The sequence below is a fragment of the Aotus nancymaae genome, unplaced genomic scaffold (genome assembly GCF_030222135.1).
Source record: "Aotus nancymaae isolate 86718 unplaced genomic scaffold, 86718_ANA_hifiasm-v0.15.2.pri h1tg000057l, whole genome shotgun sequence".
Classification (NCBI taxonomy): domain Eukaryota; kingdom Metazoa; phylum Chordata; class Mammalia; order Primates; family Aotidae; genus Aotus; species Aotus nancymaae.
This window is the reverse complement of record NW_026988471.1, coordinates 27,310,055-27,335,962: the sequence shown is the minus strand read 5'-3', so window position 1 is coordinate 27,335,962 and position 25,908 is coordinate 27,310,055. Positions and strand designations below refer to the sequence as shown.

General features: G+C 48.8%; 1 protein-coding gene across 4 annotated transcripts in view; it reads right to left on the bottom strand.

Moving 5' to 3' along the window:
• Positions 1-3,980: 3,980 nt before the first annotated feature.
• Positions 3,981-25,908, bottom strand: part of BABAM2 (BRISC and BRCA1 A complex member 2) — a 457,075-nt gene continuing 435,147 nt past the window's right edge. For 2 of the 4 annotated variants that reach the window (XM_064363957.1, XM_064363958.1), the window contains exons 12-13: positions 15,391-15,564; positions 3,981-4,431 (exon numbers count right to left, since the gene is read on the bottom strand). In XM_064363957.1, coding sequence (XP_064220027.1) covers positions 15,405-15,564 — 160 coding nt within the window. In that variant the 3' untranslated portion in view covers positions 3,981-4,431; positions 15,391-15,404. The other 2 variants (XM_064363959.1, XM_064363960.1) reach the window with 2 other exon arrangements.

Below are 25,908 nucleotides of genomic sequence, written 5' to 3'. Positions count from 1 at the left end.
CTGACTTTTTAGAAAAAGGCCAAAGTCAATATCAGAAAATCTTTTTTCTGGGCTGCGGTAATAATAGCCACTGTTTGTCAAATGTTACCATACGCCAAGCACCGCACAGGGTGTTCTATGTACTTTTCTTATTTAATTCTCACAACCCCAGGAGGCAGACATTTATTCCCATTTTACAGATGAGGATAACAAAACTAGATTAAGTCAAGACAGACACTGGAGCCGGCTCACCCCAGCAGAGGCTGCCATGATAACCCTCCCTTCTCCTCCCAACTCCGTGTCCAGTGATCTCATGTTGGTGGCTTGAAGTCCTCATGGCGGGAGTATTTACATCATACAAATTGGGAAATTGTACAAATCAAGGTCCTCCTTTTCTTTTCGTCTCTCATCCTCACCTCATACTCTTTCTAGTTCATGTCTCCAGAAGAAAATGAGCTTTGATAGAGCATCATTTGAGGCCAGGCATGGTGGCTCCCACATGTAATCCCAGCACTTTGGGAGGTCAAGGTGAGTGGATCACCCAAGGTCAAGAGTTCAAGACCAGCCTGGCCAGCATGGTGAAACCTCATCTCTACTAAAAATACAAAAATTAGCCAGGTTTGGTGGATTACAGCCATGCACCTGTAACCCCAGCTACTAGGGAGGCTGAGGCAGGAGAATCGCTTGAACCCGGGAGGCGGAGGTTGCAGTGAGCTGAGATCATGCCACTATACTCCAGCCTGGGTGACAAAGCCAGACTCTGTCTAAAAAATAAATAAAATAAAAAAAGCATCATTTGGCTATAGGTGAGAGGTCCCCAGGAAGCCCGGCTGCTGGAAGAAGCTGAGCACTGGCTGACCAGGGTCCCTTGCCCCTCCTTCCCGGGGCCTCACAGATGCCTGATCATATCCAAGTATTACTGGTAAACACATCTGAGTCCTTTTCCTCATTGGTGCTAAGCGAGAGAGATTCAACTTAAATTACAAGGGCTGAGTAAGCTGGAGACAGGATTTATTAGGTAGTAATAATGTGCTCTCACATATGGTACTTCTCATCTTCAAAGCGTTTTATAGCCATTTACTAATTAGTCCTGGGCTGTGCTCTGTGTGCAGGTACAATGCTCGATGACAGGCTGAACTGGCAAGAAGTATTTAAAAATATACAGGTGACCTTCACTCAGGTACAGGCGCCACTGGCTTCTGTTGCTGTTGGGGGGGCGGTAAAGATAAAATCTCACTAACCCTGGTGTTTGAGTCCCTGATCTGCAGTGGTGATTTACCAAGTACCAGCTCAGCCAGGTGACCCCCACCCAGGCGGGCTGAAGGTATTGAGGGGCTGACACCCAGATAGCACAACAGAGTGGATCTATCCTGGGGACCAATAGCCTGAGAGCCTGCGGGGCTGACAGCTCTCCAGACTGAAGGCCCCGAGCAGAGATTTATCCACGTAGTTATTTGCTTTTTGACAGGTGATTCTTATTAACACACAGTTGTTCTACACAGACACATAACTCAGGAATGTACCAGGTAGGCAGCTGTTACCCACCTACCACTAATTACAAACTTAAAGTAACTCCCAAAGGGAGCCATGGGGGAGGGCAAACTTAATGTTTCTCAACAGTGACTGTCACCTTGTGCTGAGTCCCCTCTAAGAAAACCAGCCCAAATCCTCCCCTGTGGCAAGGAAGCTGAAAGTCTTTTAAAAATAATCATAAACCTCCATCCTCGCAAACCTATATAATGCCCATCAGCCTTCACTGGGAAGGAAAAAAGTGAGCTTCAGTGTGTTCACGAGAGTGTGGACACACATGAGGCTTGGTGTTGGAGGGGAGCCAGGAGCCCGGGTTGGGTCTTGGCTTCCGCCCTGACCAGCTGGTGATCGTGGGTAACTCGCCTAACCTCTCTGATCTTCTGTTTCTTCGTCTGTGAAACAAAAGCAACCCTATTCAGTTGCTCACAGCCCAGGTCTACTGTAAAGGTGTGCGGAGCTAATGTGTGTGGCAAAAGTTCTGACTTAGACTGCGCGTCCTCTGCTGATGGGCAGGTCTTATTCGTGATCTGGGTGTGTGGACCCCTAGGGGCTGGTAGGGGCAGGAGCATGACATTCCCAGACCATGCTGCCCACTACTGGCTGCTGTCACAGCTGAATGCTCATTTGAAATCCTGAGGCAACGTCCAGTCCGAGGGATCTCACCCCATCCCACAGTGCCAACCACCATCTGCTAGAACTGGAACCAGAAGAGTTGACCGGCCCAGGTTTGCTTCAGACCCAGTTGCAGCTCAGAAGCAAGCCCAGGCTCAGCCAACTCTTGGTGCTGTGCACAGCAGAGCCCAATCTATACCCTTCCATCCGGGGAGGGTGACCCCAGCAATCTTAAGTAACTGTGCCATGGAGCCTCGCGGGAGGTTGGAGGGGACATGGGGCATGGCACACAGCTGCCCTGAGTAGAGGGGTGCCTTCTCGTGGGCACTGAGAGGCCAGGGTCGGAAGCAATGCCAATGTGGTCAGCTGGCTTTAGTGGGTCACGATCACTTGCTCAGTAGAATCGCTGGGGGAGTTTTATCAAAATCTAGAAGGCTCAGCTCCAGCTAGTGAGATTTCAAGTCAACAGGCCTGCAGTGGGGACCAGAGCAGTCGTCCCCACAAAAAGCTCCCTGGGAGATCTGATGAGCTGAGTCCACAATCCAGTCCGGCCCCTCCTAGTATTCACATTATGGAACGGGAGAGACTTACTCAAGGCCACATAGCCAGTTAATGGCAGGGCTGGGACATGGACACAGGACACTGCACTGTTGTTCTTTATCCTGGGAATTCCCAAAATTTCAGGGTAGGGGGCACAGTACCCACACGGTGAAAAAACCCAGAGCTGAACAGCCCTCCAGCTGACAGGCAAGACGGGAGGTCTGTTGCACTCCACCTCCAGCCTCCCAAGAACATTCCTGGGTGCCAGAGAGCAGGAAGGAGAGGCACGCCTTCTCACCGGTCCTCACGAGGACCCGAGCTTGTTCCCTTGTGGGCTTACCTGGTAAAAATGGGCTCCAACAGCTGCAAAGGGAATGAAAGGAACAGGTGAGAGGCCCTGTGAAATCACGTGTGTGTCCTGCAGGAAGGGCCAGTGGCTTCGTCTCGGAATGGGAAGGCCAGACGGTGTCAGGCGAGCACCCAGGCCGGCTCCTGCTGCTCCCACCTCTGTGGGTGGTGCGTGGGCCCTGCTTCCCTGCACTGAAGGCCATCAGGACAGGACCATGCTAAGCCAAACTGTAAACCTGGCGATGGGTCACGTTGACTGCAGCCATCTTGTATCTCAGCTAAAGGAATGTGTGATGGCGCAAGGAGGCCTGGCTCCAAGTTCCCAGATTTGCTCCTAATCTGCTGTTTCTAATTTGCATGTTTCCTTAACTCTTGGGTCTTAGTTCTCGCCTCTGCACACTGAAGAGAGTAAAAGGATAGAAACGAGATGACTTCTGAAGGTCCTTCTGGCTGCGATGATCAGTAAGTCCAGGGAGGATGGCGCCTGCTCAGGGTATCTTCCCCAGCTCTGCTCCTGGCTGGCTGCACAGCTGCCAGGCCCCGAGCCCGGAAGGCAGACACATTCCTGTGATAACCCATGACACCCAGGCTTTGTCTTTCGCGTATAATTCACACTGTGCTGCACAGGCGCAAAGAGCTCTCCCATCAGCCTAGGGAGAGGGTATGGAGAGGGGAGAGCGGGAAGGACAGAGCTGCTGGTGTGCTCACCAAACTTTAATGACTGCCTACTGTGTGGGGCTGGCCTGGGCACCGGGTGCCCACACAGGGGACTGGAGGGGTACGGATGGCAGGGGGTGGGGGTGGATGTACTAGAACCCACTTGTTACTGAACACCAGCCTGGGTGAGTGGCTGAAATCCTGCAGGTTGATCAGATTGACTCAGGTAACTCCTTCTCCCATGGAGGACTGCCCTGAATAGGAAATGCTGGGGTGTGAAACACACACATACACGTGCAGAGGAAAGACACTAGTTTCAGAGGAAAAACAGCGAGGGGCGTTTAATCTTAAAACTTAAGAGGTCTCAGAGACAAAGGCTTTGGGAGAAAGGCGTGGGCATTTCTGATGCTTTACTTTCCATGGAAAATTACTGCACCATAATTTGTGAGTTTATTTCTTCCAACTAAGAAACAGAGGCAAGAAACAGGGAGTACCCCCGAGTGAAGGGCTCTAGGATTCAGGGACCACCAGCCAGCTCAAGTTGGATTTCAGCAGTTGGGGCTGCCTGGGGCGTGCAAAGCTGCTGTGTGAGCAAATCGCTGCCGTGAAGACATTCCAGGCGGCTTCCAGGAAGCAGCTGTGTGTGCTGACACGCATGTGGACAGGCAGTCTGGCTGGCCACCTCTCAAGACTGGTGTTTCCTAGAGCTTTCCATTGGCAAACGCTGCCTCCTGGAACTGAGGGACAAAGGTTTTGAAATAAGCCCTGGTGGGAAAGAAGGGGAGAAAAAAAAACTGTGGTTAGCACAAAAACTTGAAAAAAAGTGCAACTCGGAGCTTTCAAGCTAACTCAGAACAGTTGTTATTTATTGTTCATGCATCTTGGGTTGGATTTGCCTTCTCTGCTGAGGCAAAGCCCTCCGGGTTTTTCCGAGGAGTGCATGCAGTTCACTACTGTGATATCTCTCAGGAACGTTCAAAGGGCCTGTACCTATGCCCTCCCGGATGACAATTCCTAGGAGACATCAGCACTCAGGTCCTGCTGCCTTTTTTTCAGGACAAAGAAAAGGGCTTGGTCTAAGCCACAAGACAGCGTGTGGAATTCAACCACATGGCCACTTAGTGATCTGAAGTATCAGGAAGGTTGCATTTTTCACTCAGTTGGACCTTTGACTTCATGAAGACAAGGGGGTCTAATAATTTTTTTTAATTGTATTTTTTTAGAGACAGGGTCTCACTCCGTGAGCCAGGCTGGAGTTCAGTGGCCCAACCATAGCTCATTGTAACTTCCACCTCCTGGACTCAAGTGATCTTCCCGCCTCAGCCACCCAAGTAGTTAGGACTCCAGGCGTGTGCTACCACGTCAGCAGTTCTTTTCATTTCTTCGTAGAGACAGGGACTTGCTACGTTATCCAGGCTGGTCTCAAACTCCTGGCCTCAAGGGATCCTCCTGCCTTGGCCTCCCAAAGTGCTGGGATTACAAGCCTGAGCCACCACACCCAGCCCTAATAATTTCTAAATGATCCATGGTCTCCATTTATTTCCAAATACATATGCAGCCTGGTCTACTGGAAAGAAAGCCCCAGGTCGGGTGTTAGGAGAACCTTCCCCAGTTAGTGGAAGCAGGGTGGCAGGACCCGAGGCAGCTCATTTGGCCTTTCCAGCATCCAGCTTTCTAATCTGTGGAAGCAGGGCCACGGTCAACCACAGATGTGCACCGCTGAGCCCACACTGTGTCAGGCACTGTACAAGGAGTCGGGGTGGTGGGTGACCCACGACCCACCATCTGGGGGCGTGCAGTGTGGAGGAGATGGACACATAGGTAACCCCATGTCAGGGCACCAGTGGCAGTCCTGCAGGCCGTAGTCTGCGCAGCAGGGAAGGGGCAGTAGAGGGGCATTTCCAGCAGCGCTTGCTGTCAGCTGAGAACTAAAAGTCCTGCTGTGGGGTGAGGGAGAAAAGTGAGGGGAGGAGAAGGGAGGGGCTGTGGAGGAAGGAGGTGGCACCTGTGCTCCTGGTCACCAGGCTTGCCTTCTAGCCCTGCCCCACCGACACCCACGTAATCATAGTCACACCTTACGTGTCCAGGAATCTCACCTCAGAGCAGTGGCAAGAACCAGACAGGGCCACCAAGACCTGTCACCTTCAGCACCGCAAAGTCCTCATTGCCTCACCCACCGGGAGGCTCCCACAGTCCATTTTATTTAGGATGTGGTCCTCCTGCGCCCGGCTCTACCGGCTCCCAGGAGATCAGAAGCAGCAAATCTGGAGTGGACTGGAGCTAACCCAAGGCTGGGAGGCAGATTCACCACAGCAGGGAGATGAGAACAGAAAACTGCTCAGGAATCACACGCGCTCAACCTGGGATCCCGTGCCGTAGCGCAAGCCCAGCGTGATCCAACAGGCCCTGGAGTCGTCTCGAGCAGAGCAAATGCAGTGGCTGGTGCCACCGGCTGCCCCCTCCCTCCAGGTCAGGGGCAGCCCCCTTTCCAATCTGGCCTTGGAATGCTCCGGCTCTTTCTCAGTGCTGGCCTCCACCACGGCCTCTGCAGCATTGAAATGTCAGCTCCTCTCTCTTCCCCTGTAACTTCTGTGACATGACACACCATGGCTGTCCCACCTCTCTCTACCTCTCCCTGCCCCTCCTCCACACTCCCATGTGCCATCTTCCTGGCTCACACAGAGCAGGTGGGAACTCTGGGCCTGAGCACTCCCCACTCTGCGTCTGCAGCCCTCCCTTCCCCCTCAAGCTTCCAGCCCCACACTTCCAACACCTGTGGGACATCCGACCTGTCACTCTGTAAGGCAAACCAGTGTTGTAAATGGATGTTTTCATCACTTTTATGTATCTGAAAATGCTCTGACCAATTTGGTTTTCTGTAACAGAACCTTCAGTTTCCTTCGGAAGCAGTTTCCATTCTTCCTGAGCCCCTATGGGGAATTCATCCTCAAGGTTCCCACCCCTAAGTCCCGCCATCCTTAGTGACTCCCAGAGCTCCTGTCTTACCTTTTGAGGGCACTGCTGCAGAAGGCTGCTTCTCCCCCAGACACGAGGCCTCTTCTGCCTTTGTTTGCAGCTACACTGATTCTCTTACAGTGTGAGTCTCTGTCCCTTTCCTGACCAAGACCTTAATGTTCTCCAAACTCTCAGGCTGGCACTCAGTGACTCTCATCACTATCTGGCTCCAAGTCATTAAGAAGAAAATCTATTCTGTTCCTCTATCGCAGTTTTTGAGATCATGCAACTCTTGGAGAAGCTAAGAAAGCTAAGGATCCTCTCCCCAGAGAAACTGCAGATAAGACCCCCGCCACCACTGCAACCTGGGGATGTCACAGACGCCCCAAGCCAGCCACGGTCCAGGATACGAGCCCTGGATCGACGACCTCTCCCTTCTTTCCATTTGACTACCTGCTGTTCCTCACACATGCCATTTGCCAGTCTGGGGTTATTCATGCTCAGGACAAATACCCTTGCTTCCATCAAGTCTTCCCTGGTCACCAGAAGGTCCTCTCCCTGCACGCTGTCCATGCTTCTTCAGGGGCACTTGTCCCATGTGCACATGTCTTATCTGCCAGCCCCTGGAAAGCAAGAGCACATCCTGCTCCCAGTGACCACCAGGCCTGGCTCAGCGTAGAAAGCACTCAGTGAGGGGCTGTGGCTTTAGTGAATGTAACTAATCATGACCACCAGTTTGCAAGAAGTAGTTACAGCATGTCCATTACAGGCTGTTTAAGAAGGCAGGTGAGGCTGGGCACAGCAGTTCACACCTGTAATCCCAGAACTTTGGGAGGCCAAGGGGGAGTAGATCACCTGAGGTCAGGAGTTCAAGACCAGCCTGGCCAACATGGCAAAACCCTGTCTCTACTAAAAATACAAAACTTAGCCGGGTGTGGTGGTGGATGCCTGTAGTCCCAGCTACTCAGGAGGCTGAGGCAGGAGAATCGCTTGAAACCGGGAGGTGGAGGTTGCAGTGAGCCGAGATCGCGCCTGCACCACTACACTCTAGCCTGTCTCAAAGAAAAAAAAAAAGGTGAGAGAGAAAGCAACCCCAGAAAGACAACAGGTATAATATTTAGGTACTAAGGAAGAAAACTTGAGTCCATTCTCAAATTTCAAACTTTGCCAACAGTTAGTAAGGAAGATAAAGCACCCTCCTCCATCCACTCGTGATCAACACAGCCCTGGGCCAGCCAAACTGTCACCTTCTCTGACACTCAGGACCTCAAAGCCCTTACCCATTAACAGCACCATGCCACCACAACCCTTAATGCAAAAGGGGAGCTGTGACATGGCTAGGCGAGGCCAGGCAGGGCAGGAGAGGTCCTGGGCTGTGTGCCCCTACGAAGAGTGGGGTTCAGGCCACCAGATGCCACACTCACACGGGACAATGTGTGGGAAGAGACAGTCAACTGTTGGCGCCACTCAGACATGAGAGCCACTTACTCCTTCCACGTGTTTCACCTGCTGCTATTTCCCCCGCAACATGGAAGTGCGGCTGGAGAGCGCCTTGGGGCCCCACTTCTCCAGGGGGTCTGAGACCAACAGGCTGCCACGGACTCTGTGGCCTGATGCGCACTGTGAAGTCTGGCCCATCCCAGTACCACTTTCAGGGAGGGCCAAATGTGCCCTGAGTTAGAGGTGGTCACCTAACCTGACCTACAGCTACGAACATCAAGGGGAGAGGGTGCAGCTGAGCTGTACTGTAGCCCCTACGGGTGCCTGATGAGTGGATGGTGCTAGAGCTGCTGCTGCCCTGGATGCTGACATGCGCTGGGCAGGGGTCGGGTCCGGGGAGCGCTCCACCTACCTCCCCAGGCCCAGAGTCACACTGGGTCCCGAGGCAAGCCTCATCAGCTCAGTTTTTCCTTGGAAACTTCTAGGGGAAGGGGCTACACATTGCAAGCTCCTTACACAAAAAGGCCTTGGCAAGAGGGAGCACGTTTTAAAGGCAAGCTTTTTTCTTTTCAGAAAGTTCTAAAGTTTCCTGTTCTGTCCTGGGCTTTCCCTGCCAGAGCCAACTGCGTGCTGCCAAGGGGAAGCGTGGCGAGGGCTATTTAAAGGCATGATGCTACCAGCTGTTTTCAGTGAGTACTTCTCAACTTGGATCCTCATTAAGTCAGTCAAGGGAGGGGGAAGAGGAGGAACAGGAAAATGACAACTGGCTCCCACCCATTTATAGATTTTTAAAAACACTGTTTTCATTTATTTCACTTTTTATCAGAGAAAATGGAGAGCTGCCCAGAGTACAGATTGCGAATGGCATGAGGTATCTGTCATCTTTGAAAAAACCTTTGACCCAGAGACAAAGTATGTCGTAAGCTTTAGAAGTGTTAAGCGTGTTCTAGGGGACCGTGAGGTCTCCTCACCTCCCCATTAACTGGCCAAGTGGGGCCCACAGGAGAGGACCCTGAGGCAGTCAAGCTCCTCACTGAATGCACACTGGAAGGGAATTTATTTTTAGATGGAATTACAGCTCAATATGCCTTAAGACAAAATGAGCTTCGGACCCTCTTCACTGATGATCTCCGTCTCTCTGCTCAGGGTTTCATCAAATTACAACTCAGTCCAACCCAGGGGTCTCAATTAGAAGAAAACATTAAGGACTGGGTAGGTTTTCCATGAATTCAGAGCAGGAGTACGGCTGGCCCAGCCTTCAGCTCACAGGCACAGCGTGGTGGAGAGAACAGAATCAGGAGTCAGGGGGTTTACTTTTGTGGGCCTTGGGCCCAGGGTAAATCTCTTCTGGGCTTCAGCTCTCTCACCTTGCTGTCCCTCAGGGTTCTGTTCTAAGGCTGGTGGGCTGTGAGGTGAGGGTAGCCTGTGTGGGGCAGGCTCTGGGGCCAGGCAGACTGGGCATGAGGCCTGGCCATGCTCCTTACTCGTTGATCATGAGGGTGAGTGAATGCGGCTTTAGTTTCTTCATCTAAAAGGTGTCAATAATTGTGCCTGCCTTAAAGCGTTCTTGTGAGGATTGAATGAGATGGTCTGAGTAAGTGCTTGGCATGGTACCTGGCATAAGAGATGATTAGTAGATGTCAACTATTACCATGTGTACCAAGCTGGGGCCAAGGGGGAGAGGCTCTGAGTCTGTGGAAACAGCCAGAAGAATGTGTGCGTGCAGAACCAGGAAACTTGTGAGCGGTCTAGGGTCCTGGCCCTCAGTTCAGCCTTTCCCGAGGCTCCTAGGATCAGGCCCTCCCTTCGTGCTCATCACACTGAGCGGGCAGTCGCAGGCAGAGATGGCCAATCCCAAGGCTGGATGCTCAGCCAAAGTCATGGGACACTGTGTGTCTTTTGCAATCCTGTCTAGAGCTGCTCGTGGCATCCTTGTGGCATCGAAGGACAAACTTTGCAGCTAGAGGTACCTCCAGCCCTTGCCTGTCTTCTGCCCCCGAAACCTGCCGGGTGTACTCCTGTGTGTGGTATGCAGTTTTGGTAGGGGCTTGATCAGGGATGAGGCTGCAGCTCTTCCTAAAGGGGTATTTAGGAATCACATGGCTCCGGCTGCCATGAGCAGGGTGTTGGTTGGCTTGGTCCTCAAACGGCTCTCCTGTCCAGGTCAACATGCATCGTAAAGAGAGGCAGTCAGGGAAGTGGAAAGCAGTGCACTAGGAAGCAGAGGACTCACAGCTCTTGCCCGGGCCCTGGCTCACTGGGTCATCCAGAACTGGGGCTCCATTTCCTCATCTGTAACAGGAAGATTTCTACTTAATGATCTATGACCACCCAGCTATGGTCTGAGATATCATCCGTGTGACCTTGAGCAAGCCACTTAACCCTTTTGTATCTTGATTCTAAATTCAGACACTAGCACCTCTTTTTTCTTTTTTTTTTTTTTTCAAAAATTTAAGTTCCGGGATACGTGTGTAGGACATGTAGGTTTGTTACATAATCAAAGTGTGCCACGGTGGTTTGCTGCACCTCTCAACTCATCACCTAGGTATTAAGCCCTGCATGCATTAGCTATTTATCCTGATACTCTCTCCCTCCGCCCCCCACCCACTGACAGGCCCCAGTGTGTGATGTTCCCCTCTGTGTCCATGTGTTCTCATTGTTCAGCTCCCACTTATAAGTGAGAACATGTGTTTGGTTTTCTGTTCCTGTGCTAGTTTGCTGAGAATAATGGCTTCTAGCTCCATCCATGTCCCTGCAAAGGACATGATATCATTCCTTTTTATGGTTGCCTAGTATTCCATGGTGTATATGTACCACATTTTCTTTATCCAGTCTATTATTGATGGGCTGGATTGATTCCATGTCTTTGCTATTGTGAATAGTGCTGCAATGAACACATACATGCATATATCTTTATAATAGAATGATTTATATTCCTTTGGGTAATACCCAGTAATGGGATTGCTGGGTCAAATGATAATTCTGATTCTAGGTCTTTGAGGAATGGCTACACTGTCTTCCACAATGGCCGAACTAATTTACATTCCCACCAACAGTGTAAAGTCTTCCTATTTCTCACAGCCTTGCCAGCATCTGTTGTTTCTTCACTTTTTAATAATCGCCATTCTGACTGGCATAAGATGGTATCTCATTGTGGTTTTGATTTGCATTTCTCTAATGATCAGTGATGTTGAGATTTTTTTCATATGTTTCTTGGCCACATAAATGTCTTCTTTTGAGAAGTGTCTGTTCCTGACTTTTGCCCACTTTTTAATGGAGATTTTTCCTATAAATTTGTTTAAGTTCCTTGTAGATTTCGATATTAGACTTTTGACAGATGGATACATTGCAAAAATTTTCTCCCATTCTGTAGGTTGTCTGTTCATTCTGAAGATAGTTTATTTTGCTGTGCAGAGCTCTTTAATTCGATCCCATTTGTCAATTTTTGGTTTTGTTGCAATTGCTTTTGATGTTTTTGTCATGAAATCTTTGCCCGTGCCTATTTCCTGAATGGTATTGCCTAGATTTTCTTCTAAGGTATTTACGGTTTTGAGTTTTATATTTAAGTCTTTAATCCATCTTGAGTTAATTTTTGCATAAGGTGTAAGAAAGGAGTCTGGTTTCAGTTTTCTGTATATGGCTAGCCAGTTTTCCCAGCACCATTTATTAAATAGGGAATCCCTTCCCCATTGCTTGTTTTTGTCAGGTTTGTTGAAAATCAGATGGTTGTAGATGTGTGTTCGTATTTCTGAGATCTCTATTCTGTTCCATTGGTTTATGTTTCTGTTTTTGTACCAGTACCATGCTGTTTTGGTTATCGTGGTATAGTTTGAAGTCGGGTAGCATGATGCCTCCAACTTCGTTATTTTTGCTTAGGATTGTCTTGGCTATATGGGCTCTTTTTTAGTTCCATATGAATTTTAATGTAGTCTTTTTAAAATCTGTGAAGAGTGTCAATGGTAGTTTAATGGGAAAAGCATTGAATCTATAAATTGCTTTGGGCAGTATGGCCATTTTCATGATATTGATTCTTCCTGTCCATGAGCATGGAATGTTTCTCCATTTGTTTGTATCTTCTCTGACTTCCTTGAGCAGTGCTTTGTAGTACTCCTTGAAGAGGTCCTTTACTTCCCTCACTAGCTGTATTCATAGGTATTTTATTCTCTTTGTAGTAACTGTGAATGGGAGTTCATTCATGATCTGGCTCTCTGCTTGTCTGTTGTTGGTGTATAAGAATGCTTGTGATTTTTGCATATTGATTTTGTATCCTGAGACTGCTGAAGTTGCTTATCAGTTTAAGAAGCTTTTGGGCTGAGACAATGGGGTTTTCTAGATATAGGATCATGTCATCTGCAAACAAGAGTCCGTTTGACTTCCTCTCTTCCTATTTGAATATACTTTATTTCTTTTCTTGCCTGATTGCCCCGGCTAGAACTTCCAATACTATGTTGAATAGGCGTGGTAAGAGAGGACATCCTTGTCTTGTGCTGGTTTTCAAGGGGAAGGCTTCCAGCTTTTGTCTATTCAGTATAATGTTATTTTGAGGTATGTTCCATCAATATCTAGTTTATTAAGAGTTTTTAACATGAAGGGATGTTGAATTTTATTGAAGGCCTTTTCTGCATCCATTGAGATAACCATGTGGTTTTTGTCTTTAGTTCTGTTTATGTGATGAATTATGTTTATTGATTTGGGTATGTTGAACAGCCTTGCATACCTGGGATAAAGCTGACCTGACTGTGGTGGATAAGCTTTTTGATGTGCTGCTGGATTCAGTTTGCCAGTATTTTATTGGGGATTTTTGCATCGATGTTCATCAGGGGATATTGGCCTGAAATTTTCTCTTTTTTTTTTTGTATCTCTGCCAGGTTTTGGTATCAGGATGATGCTGGCCTAATACAATGAGTTAGGGAGAAGTCCCTCCTTTTCAATTGTTTGGAATAGTTTCAGAAGAAACGGTACCAGCTCCTCTTTGTACCTCTGGTAGAATTCAGCTCTAAATCCATCTGGTCCTGGGCTTTTTTTGGTTGGAAGGCTATTTATTACTGCCTCAATTTCAGAACTTGTTATTGGTCTATTCAGGGATTTAACTTTTCTTCCTGGTTCAGTCTTGAAAGGGTTTATGTGTCCAGGAATTTATCCATTTCATCTAGATTTTCTAGCTTATTTGCATAGAGGTATTTATAGTATTCTCTGGTGGTTATTTATATTTCTGTGGGGTCAGTGGTGATAGCCCCTTTATCATTTTTTATTGACTAGCACCTCTTTTCAAGGAGGTTGTAAGGAGAATGGAAATGTGTATCAAGAACCAAGCCCGGGGCCCGACACATGGCAAGTTTCCGTAGGAGGTGGAAATGCTGTAAAGGTGGTGGGAGTAGTTGGGTTATTATTGGATAGTTTTTATCCGGATAGTTTTATACAAATGGGGCAGGGTTAGTGAACACTTCAGAGCCCTGAGCAGAAGGTGCCATAGACAGTTTTGGCGGGGACAGGAAGGCCTGTTCCTCTCGGCCACCCCTCTGCCCTCTGCCTTCTGCTTCAGGTAGCTGGGAGCTCATGATAAGTTATCAGGGCTAATGCCTGGAAAATGACTTCACGGTTGTATTCTCTAGAGAAGGGGATCTCGGGAGACTGAAGAAAGTTAAGACAGCGAGCCATCAGGGAAATGCTCAGAGGCCTTGGGGTTGAGGCCAGTAGGAACCTTTGTTCAACAAAGTCTCATCAAAAGGGCTTTTTTCCTACTGGAATTATAGTGCTTTATTCATTCAATAGATCTTTTGAAAAGAATAAAAATCCATAAAATAGACATCTGACAAATATATCAATATATATTTGATAAATATATCAAATATATATTGATAAATATATCAAAATGTATCAATATAGCTTTAAATAAATGAAAACAAAAACAGAATATAAACCCAAAGAGGCTGGGGACTCTGGCGACAGGGAGGGAGCATCTAAGGCAGTTTAGCTTTGAACGGTGGTGCTTACAAAACCACTGGCTGTGGCAGCGGTCGTGCTCCCTATTTTGCAGGCGAGAAAACAGAAGTTTAGTTAAGATACCTGCCAATGTCACTCCAACCCCAGTGCCACTAGAGCCCGACCGTGTGGACGAAACCCTGTGGACTTGCTGCCGTTAGCCTCCTTTACTTGGAACTTTTTTTTTTTGCTAGAGCCTAACAGTTGCCTTCTTCCAAAACAGGGTTTGAATTCTGGAATTCAAAAATGCTTTTCTTTGGGTAATTGTAAGATGAGCCTTATGATGTTTGCTAGAGTCAGGCCAATGTGGTGGTGGGGTGGGGTGTGGTAGAAGTGGTTCAGGGACACAGCCCTCACTGTCAGGAAATCAAGGGCATAAATCAAGTCAGAGGTCATTTTTGCAAATAGAGGCAAGTTCCAACATCTAAGGCTCATTGCTTTTTCCAGTTTTCTTCTGCAGCTGTGACTTCAACTGGCACATGTTTTTAATCAGTCATATGAAAACCGATTGTGGTCTGAAAATCAAAGCAGTCCTGTAAATAGTGTAAGACAAGTCCTGCTAATCATGCCTCGTGGTCTTGCCTTGTCCTCATTGTCCTGAACCGCCACTGTAAATTCTGACTCACTTGGGGTTACTCGCCTCGTGTCAAAGGGTCATCCTCACAACAGGATGGCTACAAAGAGACCTGCTTCTGTTTCAATGCCCTTCACCCCAAACCCTCCAAAGGCCCCTGTGACAACTGCCATCCAACTCAGGGTGCCTTGGTGAGTGAGTGACTGGCATGTTGGGAGCCCGTTTTGTAATTACGCCCCGGGCGATGGCAGCCTGGCTCTCGGGTGTGGGCTTTAGGAACAAACAAGTGCTTGTAACTGGTTCACGTACACAGTCAGTCTTGCTAAATGCGCCAACCCCTGAGCGTGCCTCGTTTGTTTTCAGGGGGTCTAAACTTGCAAAACAAGGAAATTAACAAACTTGAGATGCAAAGGCTTGATATCGCAGTGGGAACACAGTATCACGTGCTCACAGCTTCAGGCAGAGGCCCTTGCCCTCAGCTGGAATCAATCTCCCCTCTGCTCGATTCCACAGCATGCTGGGCCTCCAACCTCGGGCTGGGCTATGTCTGCCTTGCGTTTGAGATGTTTAGATTGGTGTCTAGACTACAATTTATACAGCTCGGCCTCCTTGCCTGTGAGAAAGCTGACTGTGGTCTCAGTATGTGTTGAATTAAATCAAATACCGTTTTAGGAGGACTTCAACAGCAACCGACTGAGATCCATTTCTAGACATCAAAGTATTGGGTTGAATTCTGGTTCCTGCTAAATCACAGGGTATTTTTAAATACTTACCAAAGTGATCAAAATTACTGAGCAGTTCTCTCTCCTTCTGAGGCCCTCCAAGGAGGCCCTCTGGAGCTTGGCCTGTTCCTCTGGGGCTGGAGCAGCTTGCAGCCAGTTTTTGCAACTGCAAAGGCCAGGACTTGCTCCCACAGGCTGCAGGCATCTCTGCTCCCTTGGCATCCCCTGGTGCAGCAGATGAGAAGGAGGAGAAGAAGGGAGGGCCAGCTGGCTACATAGAGGGAGGGACAGGGTAGTCCTGATGTGCTCCTGAGTCTCCACCGGCCATGGGACCGGCTTCCTTCTCTGGCGTTCATCGCAGATGTGTGCACACATCTACACATACCAACCATTCTCTCACACTCTGGGAGAAGCTCCCTGAAGGCAAGGCCCATCGGTCATATTCATCCATCTTTGCATCCCTAGCTTGGTGTATAGTGCCCAACACATACCAGCTCAATAAATAGTTCTCAAACAAATGCAAGCATTTGGCTTAAGATGTTTTTAGAATGACAGAAGTTTGTAATAGAAGGAAAAAGGAAACCGCCGAGGTCAAACAGTCCAATCATTACAGGGAAGGGGAGACGAAGGGCGGGAGTAGTTAGGATGGTTCCTGTGACACTGCATATCCTAATGATATGTTAGCACAGGTCGTTCCTGTAAGTGCCTAGAGGGCAGAATCTGGGGATGGTTCACCCTTAGTGCCCCTGGTTCTCACCTTGTCAAAAGCTCCCAGCAGGTGAATGTCAGGTTGGTGCTAAATGAATGCCTGCCTGCCCAGGGGCTTGATCTGAGGCCCCAGAGCTAGTAGCTGGAGTGTGAGCAAGTCCTCTCCATCCCCTTCCTTTCGGGCTGCCATGCCCATCGTAACCTATTTGATGAGAGGCAGGAATGGCTGTGCGTCTCTGAGAAAGGCTGGGAGGATGGGTGCACCTGGCTGGGCTGGGGCTGGGGCTGGGGCTGGGAATGAGGCCAGGTAGTGGGTGTGGGGGGGCTAAGGAATGTGCTGCTGCCTGGGGCCTGGGAACCCAGAACAGAGCCCCAGCCCTGGGTTTATCTTGTCTCCCCATCTGTACCTGCCTGGTGTGCCCAGATGGTGAGTACTCTGCTCCCTCTGCCCAGGGCTGCCAGAGCAGGCACTCGGCACAGGCCATGATGTGCTAATGGGCTTGTGGCTGCCTGGGGTGGCGTGCATGGATCTCGCCACAGTCCTGGCCAGAAGGAGGGCTACTCATGCAGCTTACCTGCTGGGAGAAGTGGGTCACCTGTCTGAAGGTGGTGAGTCACCACCAAGGTCACAGATTACCCTTCACTTCTTAGTCAACGAAAGGGGAAAAACCAAAGGGTGGCCCTCAAAGAGGAAGTGGCCAGGGACCCAGCAAAGCTGACCCTGGCCAGGGTCCTTCTTCTCTTCACCCTAATCCCCCTGACAGCTGAAATCACACCCCAGACACCTGGCTCTCTGGGCTTCAGACAGAAAAGCAGCAATTCCCAAAGAAGAAACTACTCAATGAGAGAGGCTCCACCCTCCCTGCTGGGGTATAGTGGCCTTCTGGAGACAATGGCCTTTGGTAACAAGAGTAATTCTCACAACAGGAACTTCAGGTGGGCTCTGCTGGGGTGGGAGGTGGGGAAATTCCATGCAGGCTGGCAGCGGCAGAACTTACGGCAGGTGGGGGGCTTAGGAGTCTTCTGAAATCACGCAGTAGAGAGGCTGGGGAGAAGCACGGGAGGAGACGCGCACCTTCTCTGCTGGGCTGCAGGGCTCACTCCACGCTGCACCAGCTCGGGCCCTGCACATGCTGTCAGCACATAGCTCTGTGGCCCCAGGCACCAGTTACAGAGAGGGAGGGAAGGAAGGAAAGGAAGGGCATATCTGCAACATGGATGAATGATATCCCTGCATGGTGTAAAGTAGGCTTGTTCAAACAGTGGGTCGCAAAATCCATTTAGTGGGTCCTGAACAGTATTAAAATGAAGTGAAATAAAATCAGAGTGCATTGTCTGTGGCGCTTTTGTTTTAGTTGTATATATTGGATTCAAATGTAAAATATCACGTGGCTTGTGGTTTAAAAAAAAAAGTTTGGAAGCCATGAGTGTAAGGAAAGGGAGGCGCCCACTACACGCCAGATATTGTGCTAATTGTTTTCATCTGTATTATTTTATATTTACTCCTCCTGACAGGCCTACTACCAGGCAGGTGATTCTATTTTTGACAAAAAGAAATCTATGATCAGAGATGCAAAGTAAGTTTTCTTTTCTTTTCTTTTTTGAGACAGGGTCTCTCTCTGTCACATAGGCTAGAGTATGGTAGTGTGATCTTGGCTCATTGCAGCCTCTACCTCCAGGGCTCAAGTGATCCTCCTGCCTCAGCCTCCTGAGTAGCTAGGACTACAGGAGTGTGCCACCATGCCCAACTAATTAAAAATCTTTTTTTGTAGAGATGGGGTCTCACTGTGTTGCCCAGACTGGTCTCAAACTCCTGAGCTCAAGTGATCCTCCTGCCTCAGACTCCCAAAGTTCTGAAATTATAGGCGTGAGCCACCATGTCTGGCCCAAAGTAACTTTTCTAAGACCACGCAGCTAATATGTGGTAATGCTAGTTATGAATCCAGAGCTGCCTGACTCCAAAGGGCACCATGGTGGCATTCTTTCCATGCCACCATGATTTCCGGCAGAAAGTGCACTGTCCACTGAGTTGGGAGCCTTGGGTTCTGCCCCTGGCTTTGCTGTATAATAGCAAATCACTGCTCTGTTTTCTCCTATGCAATAAGGGAGTAAGATAAATAATTTCTAAAAGTTTTTGATTTCGTGCTCTCCCCCATCTCAAACCTCACTGTGGCTGTATTTTGGTCTCCTCCATTAAACTTTTCCTAGAGCTGCCAACAGCCCAAGTAATGAATTTCGAGGGCTTCTTACTGCCAACCCCCATCGCACCTACATTTGTTTTACAAAACCCCCTAAATGCCCTCCCTCTGGTAGCTCTGTGTGTCTGGGGGTTGACTGCTGAAGCTAGCTCTCATCTTGGGACCTGCGTGGTGTAGCTTTTCAGCAGAATTATGACTGTGATAACAAGAGACAAAAGGGCTGAACTTGATCTCCCTCTTACAGGCTCATGTGCTTCCTGGAAGCGCCGGGGCACCCTCATGAAGAACGAAGGCGACTCTGAGTGTCTGGGAGAAGGAAAAGAAGTGAAGAAGGAGGGTGCATGCAGTCCCCCAGGTGACATGTGAGGCGCCATAAACATTCTCTAAATAACAAACCCCAGAAGAGCAAAGGAAACCCAGAAGGTTCCTGTAACATAGAGGTCATCTTAAACTCCTTAGGGTTGTTGAGGAGTAATACCTCTGTGAAGCGCTGTCACAGGGCAGGTATCATCATCCCGCATATTCAGACTGCGGACTTGGCATGGGGAGCTTAAGCTGTGATTCCAGCTCTGCTTTTCTCCGCTACGCCACTTTGGAGAAGCCACTTCACCTCTCTGTACCCCAGAGATGCCTCACCTGCAAAGTGAAGGGATGGTTTCTGAGGTCACTGCTCAGTCTAATATACTATTATCCATCATTATTATTACCGCTTTGGTATCAATCCAACCACTTTAGCCAGAAACAGTTTCTTAAGTGGAAGCAGTAATTTAACAAATGACCTCTCCCTGCGCTTTGCTGGGGGGTTCCCTCAAGCGCCTTAGTAAGCATCATCAGAGGTGCTGCACATGTCTGGACCATCTAGCTATCTCCCTGTTGTCTGCAGATCTGACTTAGGACTCCACAAATGCCGGCCAGTATCCGTCCTGGTCATGTTCCTTCCACCCTTCAAATCAGCAGACGACCAAACATTCACACATGCATGGATCACTCCTGTGCTAGTAATGGGCCGGTTCCTGCAGGGGTAAAGGACTGCATCTGGGCAGGGCCCTGGCCCTCAGGGGACACACAGTCACCTGACTCCCAGAGCAGAGAGCTGCATGCTAACCTTGGATGAGAGAGGGGAGCTCTGCTTTCACAGCCACGAGCAGAGCCCTCCTTAGCCTGCCCTTCTTACTGCTATTGCTTTGGAAGAGCAGGGGCAAACTTCCTGCGTTGGGTTGGCTTTCTTTTCTGCTCAGAGTTATGTGGGGACATTATCCAGCAGGCCAGACGTCTAGCCCCTTTAATGACAATAATGATAATTTACATTTATACAAGGCCTTTCATTGGGGAATCTTAAATTGTATCACAAACAATAATTCCCTTTGCGAGTCTGGCAGCAGATAAGCAGGAGCCCCTTTACTTTGCAGGTAAAGGGTGCTTTCCTGGGCCTGCAACATGCTGGGGGTCTCCCACCTACCTGGTACCTAGTGACCCTCAAGGCCTGGCCTAAGCATCGGGGCCTGCAGCCCCCAATCACAACCCATGGCTGTTGGTCCTGCCTCTGAAGCTCCACAGCACCAATTGTTGAGCCATTCATTTGGTGCTAATCAGAGAACCTTGGTGTTGGACGAGACCTTAGGATCTTGTCCAAGGCAGGGCTTGCCCCAGTAGCACTTCTGGAGGGTGATCCTTAGCCGCTGCCTGAACACCTTTTGTGATAGAGAGCTTGCTGCCTAAAGGCATCTCTGAGAGATACAGTGTTCTTCTCGCTCCTGAACTGGAATCTGTCCCTTCGGAACTTCTGCCCATGGATCCCAGTTCTCCTGTCTGGAATGAAGCAATCCTACAAAAACTATCTGGGGATGCTGGCTGATGTTTCTGGTCCACAAGTTGTCTACTTCTGTGGTCACCCTTGGGTGGAGCTTGGTGGCTCATACCTCACTGAAGTTTAGGAAGACTTGTGAACGGAGTGGTAGGGGTGGCTGGCAGCTCCATCACTGGGGAGTGCCTAGCTTTCAGGGCAGCTCTTCAGACTATTCTGCCCCCACTCTCAGTGGTATAGACACTGGAGGCTTCTGAGTTCATTTCACTGGGGCTATACCTCAGTGACACAGAAGTACCCTAATTTTCTGTTGACTGACTGAATGAATGAACAGCCTTCCTTCCTAAGGATCTATTATTCTTTTTTTTTTTTTGAGACAGAGTTTCACTCTTGTTGCCCAGGCTGGAGTGCAATGGTGTGATCTCAGCTCACTGTAACCTCCGCCTCCTGGGTTCAAGCAATTCTCCTACCTCAGCCTCCCCAGTAGCTGGGATTACAGGCATGTGCCACCACACCCAGCTAATTTTTTGTATTTTTAGTAGAGACGGGGTTTCACCACGTTGGCCAGGCTGGTCTCGAACTCCTGACCTCAGGTGATGCACCCGCCTTTGCCTCCCAAAGTGCTGGGATTATAGGTGTGAGCCGCTGCATCCGGCCAGGATCTATTACTGTTAATTTCACCCAACTACTGCCAATTGCAGGGACTGGGTTTTGGAGACCAAGTCAGACAATAATTGATTGGTTTATTTATTTTTTTAAACCCTACTTTATCAGAATAAATATTTGGTGCTAACCTTGAGAAACAGATGCATCAATGCTGAGCTGGGAACTGACCCAGGACAAGGAACTCCACAATCCTCCTCCTCCTCTCCAAGCAAGGGTGGGGGCAGAGGGGCAAATGAAATCCTTCTCTAAGTTTATTTTTAAAAAGCTAGATCTTCTGGGGAAACCAACACTCGCTAGAGCAATTTCTGGGTCCCTGCTGGTTTGCTTTTTGCCTGAAAAGACACTGACCCTCCCTCTGCCAAGAGCACATTGTTTGGGTGAGATTTTTCTCACAGTGGCTTACCATGGAAGGAATTTCGAGCATGCATTAAAGGCTGTTGTTTTCCTAAAACCTGTGCCATATGAACAAGAGGTTTGGCTAGTGGTGATTCAGCTTCATTCTGTTTAGATTTCACACGATTCCTATTTTCTGGCCTAGAATCAGGGGTGATCATTTTTGATTTGGATTTGGCCTGGGTCATAGATCTAGGGGATGCTTTGGAAAAGAAATATAGGTTAGACATGGAACCTCTTGGTGTCATTCTGTGGCAAGAACACCTGGCAATCATTCCCTATCTGATTCAGTGGGAAGAACCTGGATTTTGGAATAAGAGAAAACTGAGTTCACATGTGGATCTATTACTTACTAGCTGAGTATCTGGAAAAGCCCCTGAGTCTCTGTTTCTCTCCAGTGATCCCATAGTGGTTGTCATGAGGCAACAGGCACATGGTAAGAACCAAGCCTTAGTTTCCTTCCTGCCCACCCTCCACTGCCATCATACAGCTACGGACACACACACTCAGGACCTTCTGTTTCACTTTAACTCAACAAACGGTTATTGAATAGCTCTTATTGACAAGGGCCTGGACCTCCTGGGGCCACTGTCCACCTAGTGTCTGGCACCAATAGGTATGTATGCAACATCTGTTGAATAAATAAGTTAACTAACTTGATACTTGCTATTTTATAGCTTATAATGTGCTTTCAACATAATCTCATCTTAATCCAAGCAACAATATGTGTATGAGACAGAGCCCATTACTCTATTCCCCCTATCTACGTGAATAAACAGGCTTGGAGACGAGTAACTTGCACAAGGCCAGGCACATGATAAAGGCAGAATGGGACTTGGAAGCTGCAAGCTCCTGCTCTGATGACAGCACGCTGCCAGCCTGGAGGGTCTTCCTGCCTTCTGCAGCCACTGAGGGCTCAGGCTGAGCAGGAAGGGCATGGCTCTGGGCACACTCATGTTCTACTAGAAGGGACCCCATTGAGTGATGCTGCCAACCTATGCCTGGCCACAGCAGGCTGCAGCCGAATGTGAGGACATCACCAATGGCCTGGCGATGTGGAGCAGTAAGTTTCTGAAATTGGAGACATTTGTGGGCAGGCAGGTTTTTTTCTCTCAGGCCTTGGGCCCCGATCTTGTTCTGATGTGCACAGATGTTTCCAGATTGACTTCACTGGGCTACCACTGCCCTTCTCAGAGTGTGTGACAGTGCATGTACTGTCCTTTGCCTTCCCGTCACAAAGAAGTGCTATGGGTGCAGGAGTCTAACTGTCCCTTAGCATGGGGCTCTGTACATTTCAGGGGATCAAAACAGGGACAAACTGCATTCCTTCCTGTTCCCAGTAGGCTTTTAAAACCAAGAAAGGGGACAGGAAGCAGATATTGGGTCCTGGGCTGCTGTCAGCTTGCTGCCTCTTTTTTTTCCCACTCCTCTAGCCTCTGAGCTGCTGGGAACCGCTGATAGATGCAGAATTAAAAGGGTAGGACAGAAATCTTTCAAAGTTTGCCCACACGGCTGGCCCAAATACAATTTCCAGCATGAACTGGCGGTGGAAATCGGATCTGACCACAATGCTGCAGCGCCCACAGAGTTCATCACAGCCTTCTCTAAGCCACTCTGACAACACTCGCTGCCGAGGGTGGGTGTCCCGGCAGGATGCCGTCACTGCACACTGCGCAGCGGGGAACCCAGTGCCTCGGGAGTGAGGTCAGCCCCCCACTGGGAGCCTGTCTATTCTGGACCTCTGAGCACATTTCTCTGTGCTGTGAGTGTATTGCCTTTGAGGTTTAATCGTATGGAAAATCATGTGCACTCCTTGAGCTGAGCTGAAGCTGAGCCAGGGCTCAGATTCCCCGAGTGAGCACCTGGCCTAGAGCAGGGCCTACAGCATCTGCAGCCAGAGGACTGACTCTGCTCTCAGCATGGGGCACCGATCCTCCAGTTTTGACTCCAGTCACACTTGCCTTGCAATGCTGCTGAAGGGGACAGGGATGAAGAGGCGTGCTGGTGGCTAGCCTGGTCTGCTGTGTCCTCAAAGACCAAGGCCAAGCAGAGTTCACCTGTTGTTGGCCAGCGAGGCCCCTGAGAGTCTGTGGGACTAGAGGCCCTACAGACTTCTAACATGCCAGGTACAAGGGGCAAGGGGGCTGTGCCCCACACAAAGGCATCAGGCCAAGAGAGCAAGTGAGGGCTGAAATCAAGCCTGTGCTCTGCTTGCTAAGCTGTGTGCTTCCCCAGGGACAGAGGCCCAGACAAAGGGACAGCTTCTTCTTTACCTAAAGCTAACTCTGCACAACCCAAAGCGGGAGGCTTTTCTTAGTTTGCACAAAGGTTATTATTGGCCAAGGTGACCCCGAGAAGACCATTCAGTTCTGTGTTTTGGGTTCCCTGTCACATATCTGGTGCACTGACATGGGTATGGGGAATTTCACTGGGATGCAAATTCTGTAAATTAGAACCTTGTCTGGATGGGCTTTGGGGGAAGAAAGTGAAGATTACTTCCGTCCTAATTTGCACTTTTAAAGGCATCTTCAGAACCCATTCTGGTTCTGCTGACCACATCCTACTGCACTACCCCACACTTGTAGTTAATCTTTTCCATCCCATTGCTTAGACTCAGAGACAAAGGCAAACACAGCCCAGGAGAGGGGTGAAGTTTGGGCAGCCCTACGGGTTCTCCAGGACAGCATGGGGCTACGAATCAGCATTCTCTTCCAGGTGGGTACAAATGGGTGTCCCACCTCGAACCATGCCACTGAATACAGTCAGACCTTCACAGCTGGGATATCTTTTCTCCAAAACTGGTGGACACTATGCATACCAGAGCCATCAGCTCAATAAACAAATACAGACACACAGCAAAATAAACTCTGTAAAAATACAGGAAAATAAGCCCCGCCCTTTGTAAAGTTCAACAATCTCAAAGCATGCTTTGTTTTGCTAACTGCTACAGGATGGAAAGAGGTCCTTTCCAGTTAGCTCCTATTGCAGGAGCTCTTTGTATACAAGAATTGCCGCAAGTTCAAGAGCCATAGAATGCTGGATCTGAAAGCCCTAGACATCATCTAGTTCAGGGATCAGCAAACTCTTTCTGTAAAGGATCAGATAATCAATATTTGCAGCTTCGCAGGCCACACCTGTATTCTGTTAATAAAAATTCAACTCTGGCCTTGTAGTGATAACAGCCATAGATGACAGGTAAATGAATGTGTGTGGCTGTGTTCCAATAAAACTTTATTTATGAAAACAGGCAGCTGGCTAGCTTTGCCCTCAGGCTGTTGTTTGCCCATCCCATATCTAATCCAACCCTTCCCTATACAGAGGAGAATAGATGAAGTCACTCCTTCACAGTCACAGGGCCATTTGGATGTCCACCCAAGACCAAGACCTGACTCGCATGGCTTGGTGGGAGGAACAGAAATACTACTGCTGGCCTAGCCACCAACGCAGAGGCCAAAACGGCCGCTTGGATAACTGGAAATTGACTACCATGTCCAACTTCACCAGAGAGGACCAAAAAGCAGGTGGAAAATCACAGGTTAAAAATCTATCTACAGATTAAATCTACAGGTCAAAACCAAATGGGATTGGAAAGACAACCTACATATCAAGCTCGCTGCAGAGATATAACCATCAGTTACAGCCTCGTAAGTATATGTTGCTAGTGTTCATTCATCAATTAGACTCAGGCACAATCCTAAAATGTCTCTGGTGAAGAAAAGGCTGGGAAAAAAAGGGAAACAGGAACTGGAAAGCCACTGGCACTTGTCTGTGAACAATATAAGAAGAAAACAGCAAATTCATTTTTTCCAGTCAGCAGCTAGTCAACCCTCTAACAGTACGTAAGTGGTCAGAGAGGACAAGCCCTCTCATCCAGGGCTGAGAACAGGTTGTTTTGGCTGTCAAGCATTTTCAAAACAAGTTTTCTTGGTCTCATGACAGGTTGTGGCAAGAATAAGAAAATAAAAAGAGTGGAAGATCCCATGATCGTTGCCCTGGGCTTCCACGTGGGCTGGCCCTGCCTGCACAGTCAGGTTTGCCTTCAGTGTTCAGATAAACCTGGTCTTAGGGTTAATACCACCTTGCCAGTGATACCACTTAACAAAGTGATTCCTCTAAGAACTCTCTGGCAGCCAGATAATTTCTCTAGTCTGGGAGGAATAGGTCAAAGTCACTCTTAAGCCCAAGGGTGCTATTCTGCCTGAACCTACGCCCTGCTTTGTTTTAATTTTTACCTCATGTTATGTGGACGAATTATTCCCCTGAAACTGAGGTGAAAAGCTATCTGCTCTGAGGTGGATTTTTCCATCTCAACCGCAGAACACTTGGTCAGGGTGGGGCAGACAGAGTAGTGAGGAGGCATTAATGGGGAGGGCCATCAGCAGGCTGGTTGAGAAAGTGCCATTAGCTCCTAGCAGCAGTGGTCCTGCTCGCTCTTAGGAGAGTAGTCAAAGCATAAAGCTGAGCATGGCAATGCCGAAGGACACACAGCCAAGTGGGGTCTGGGGGATACTCATCAGGTAATCCAGAGAAAATACCCAGAAATCAACCAACAAGGGTGCCAAGAATTCCCAGATCCCCTGAGTTATTACTGGAGAACCCAAAGTAGTCGACAGACACCTAGACCTGAGTTCAGACTCAACATTCTGTGACCTTGGGCAGCATTCTCCCTTGTTTCACTTAGAAAGCGAAGCAGCTGGATGATCTTTCTGGCTCTGATATCATGATCCTCAGATTCCCAGGGCACAGCACACTGAGTCTGTTACCATCACATGTGGATGGCTGGATCAAGTCGCTCACACA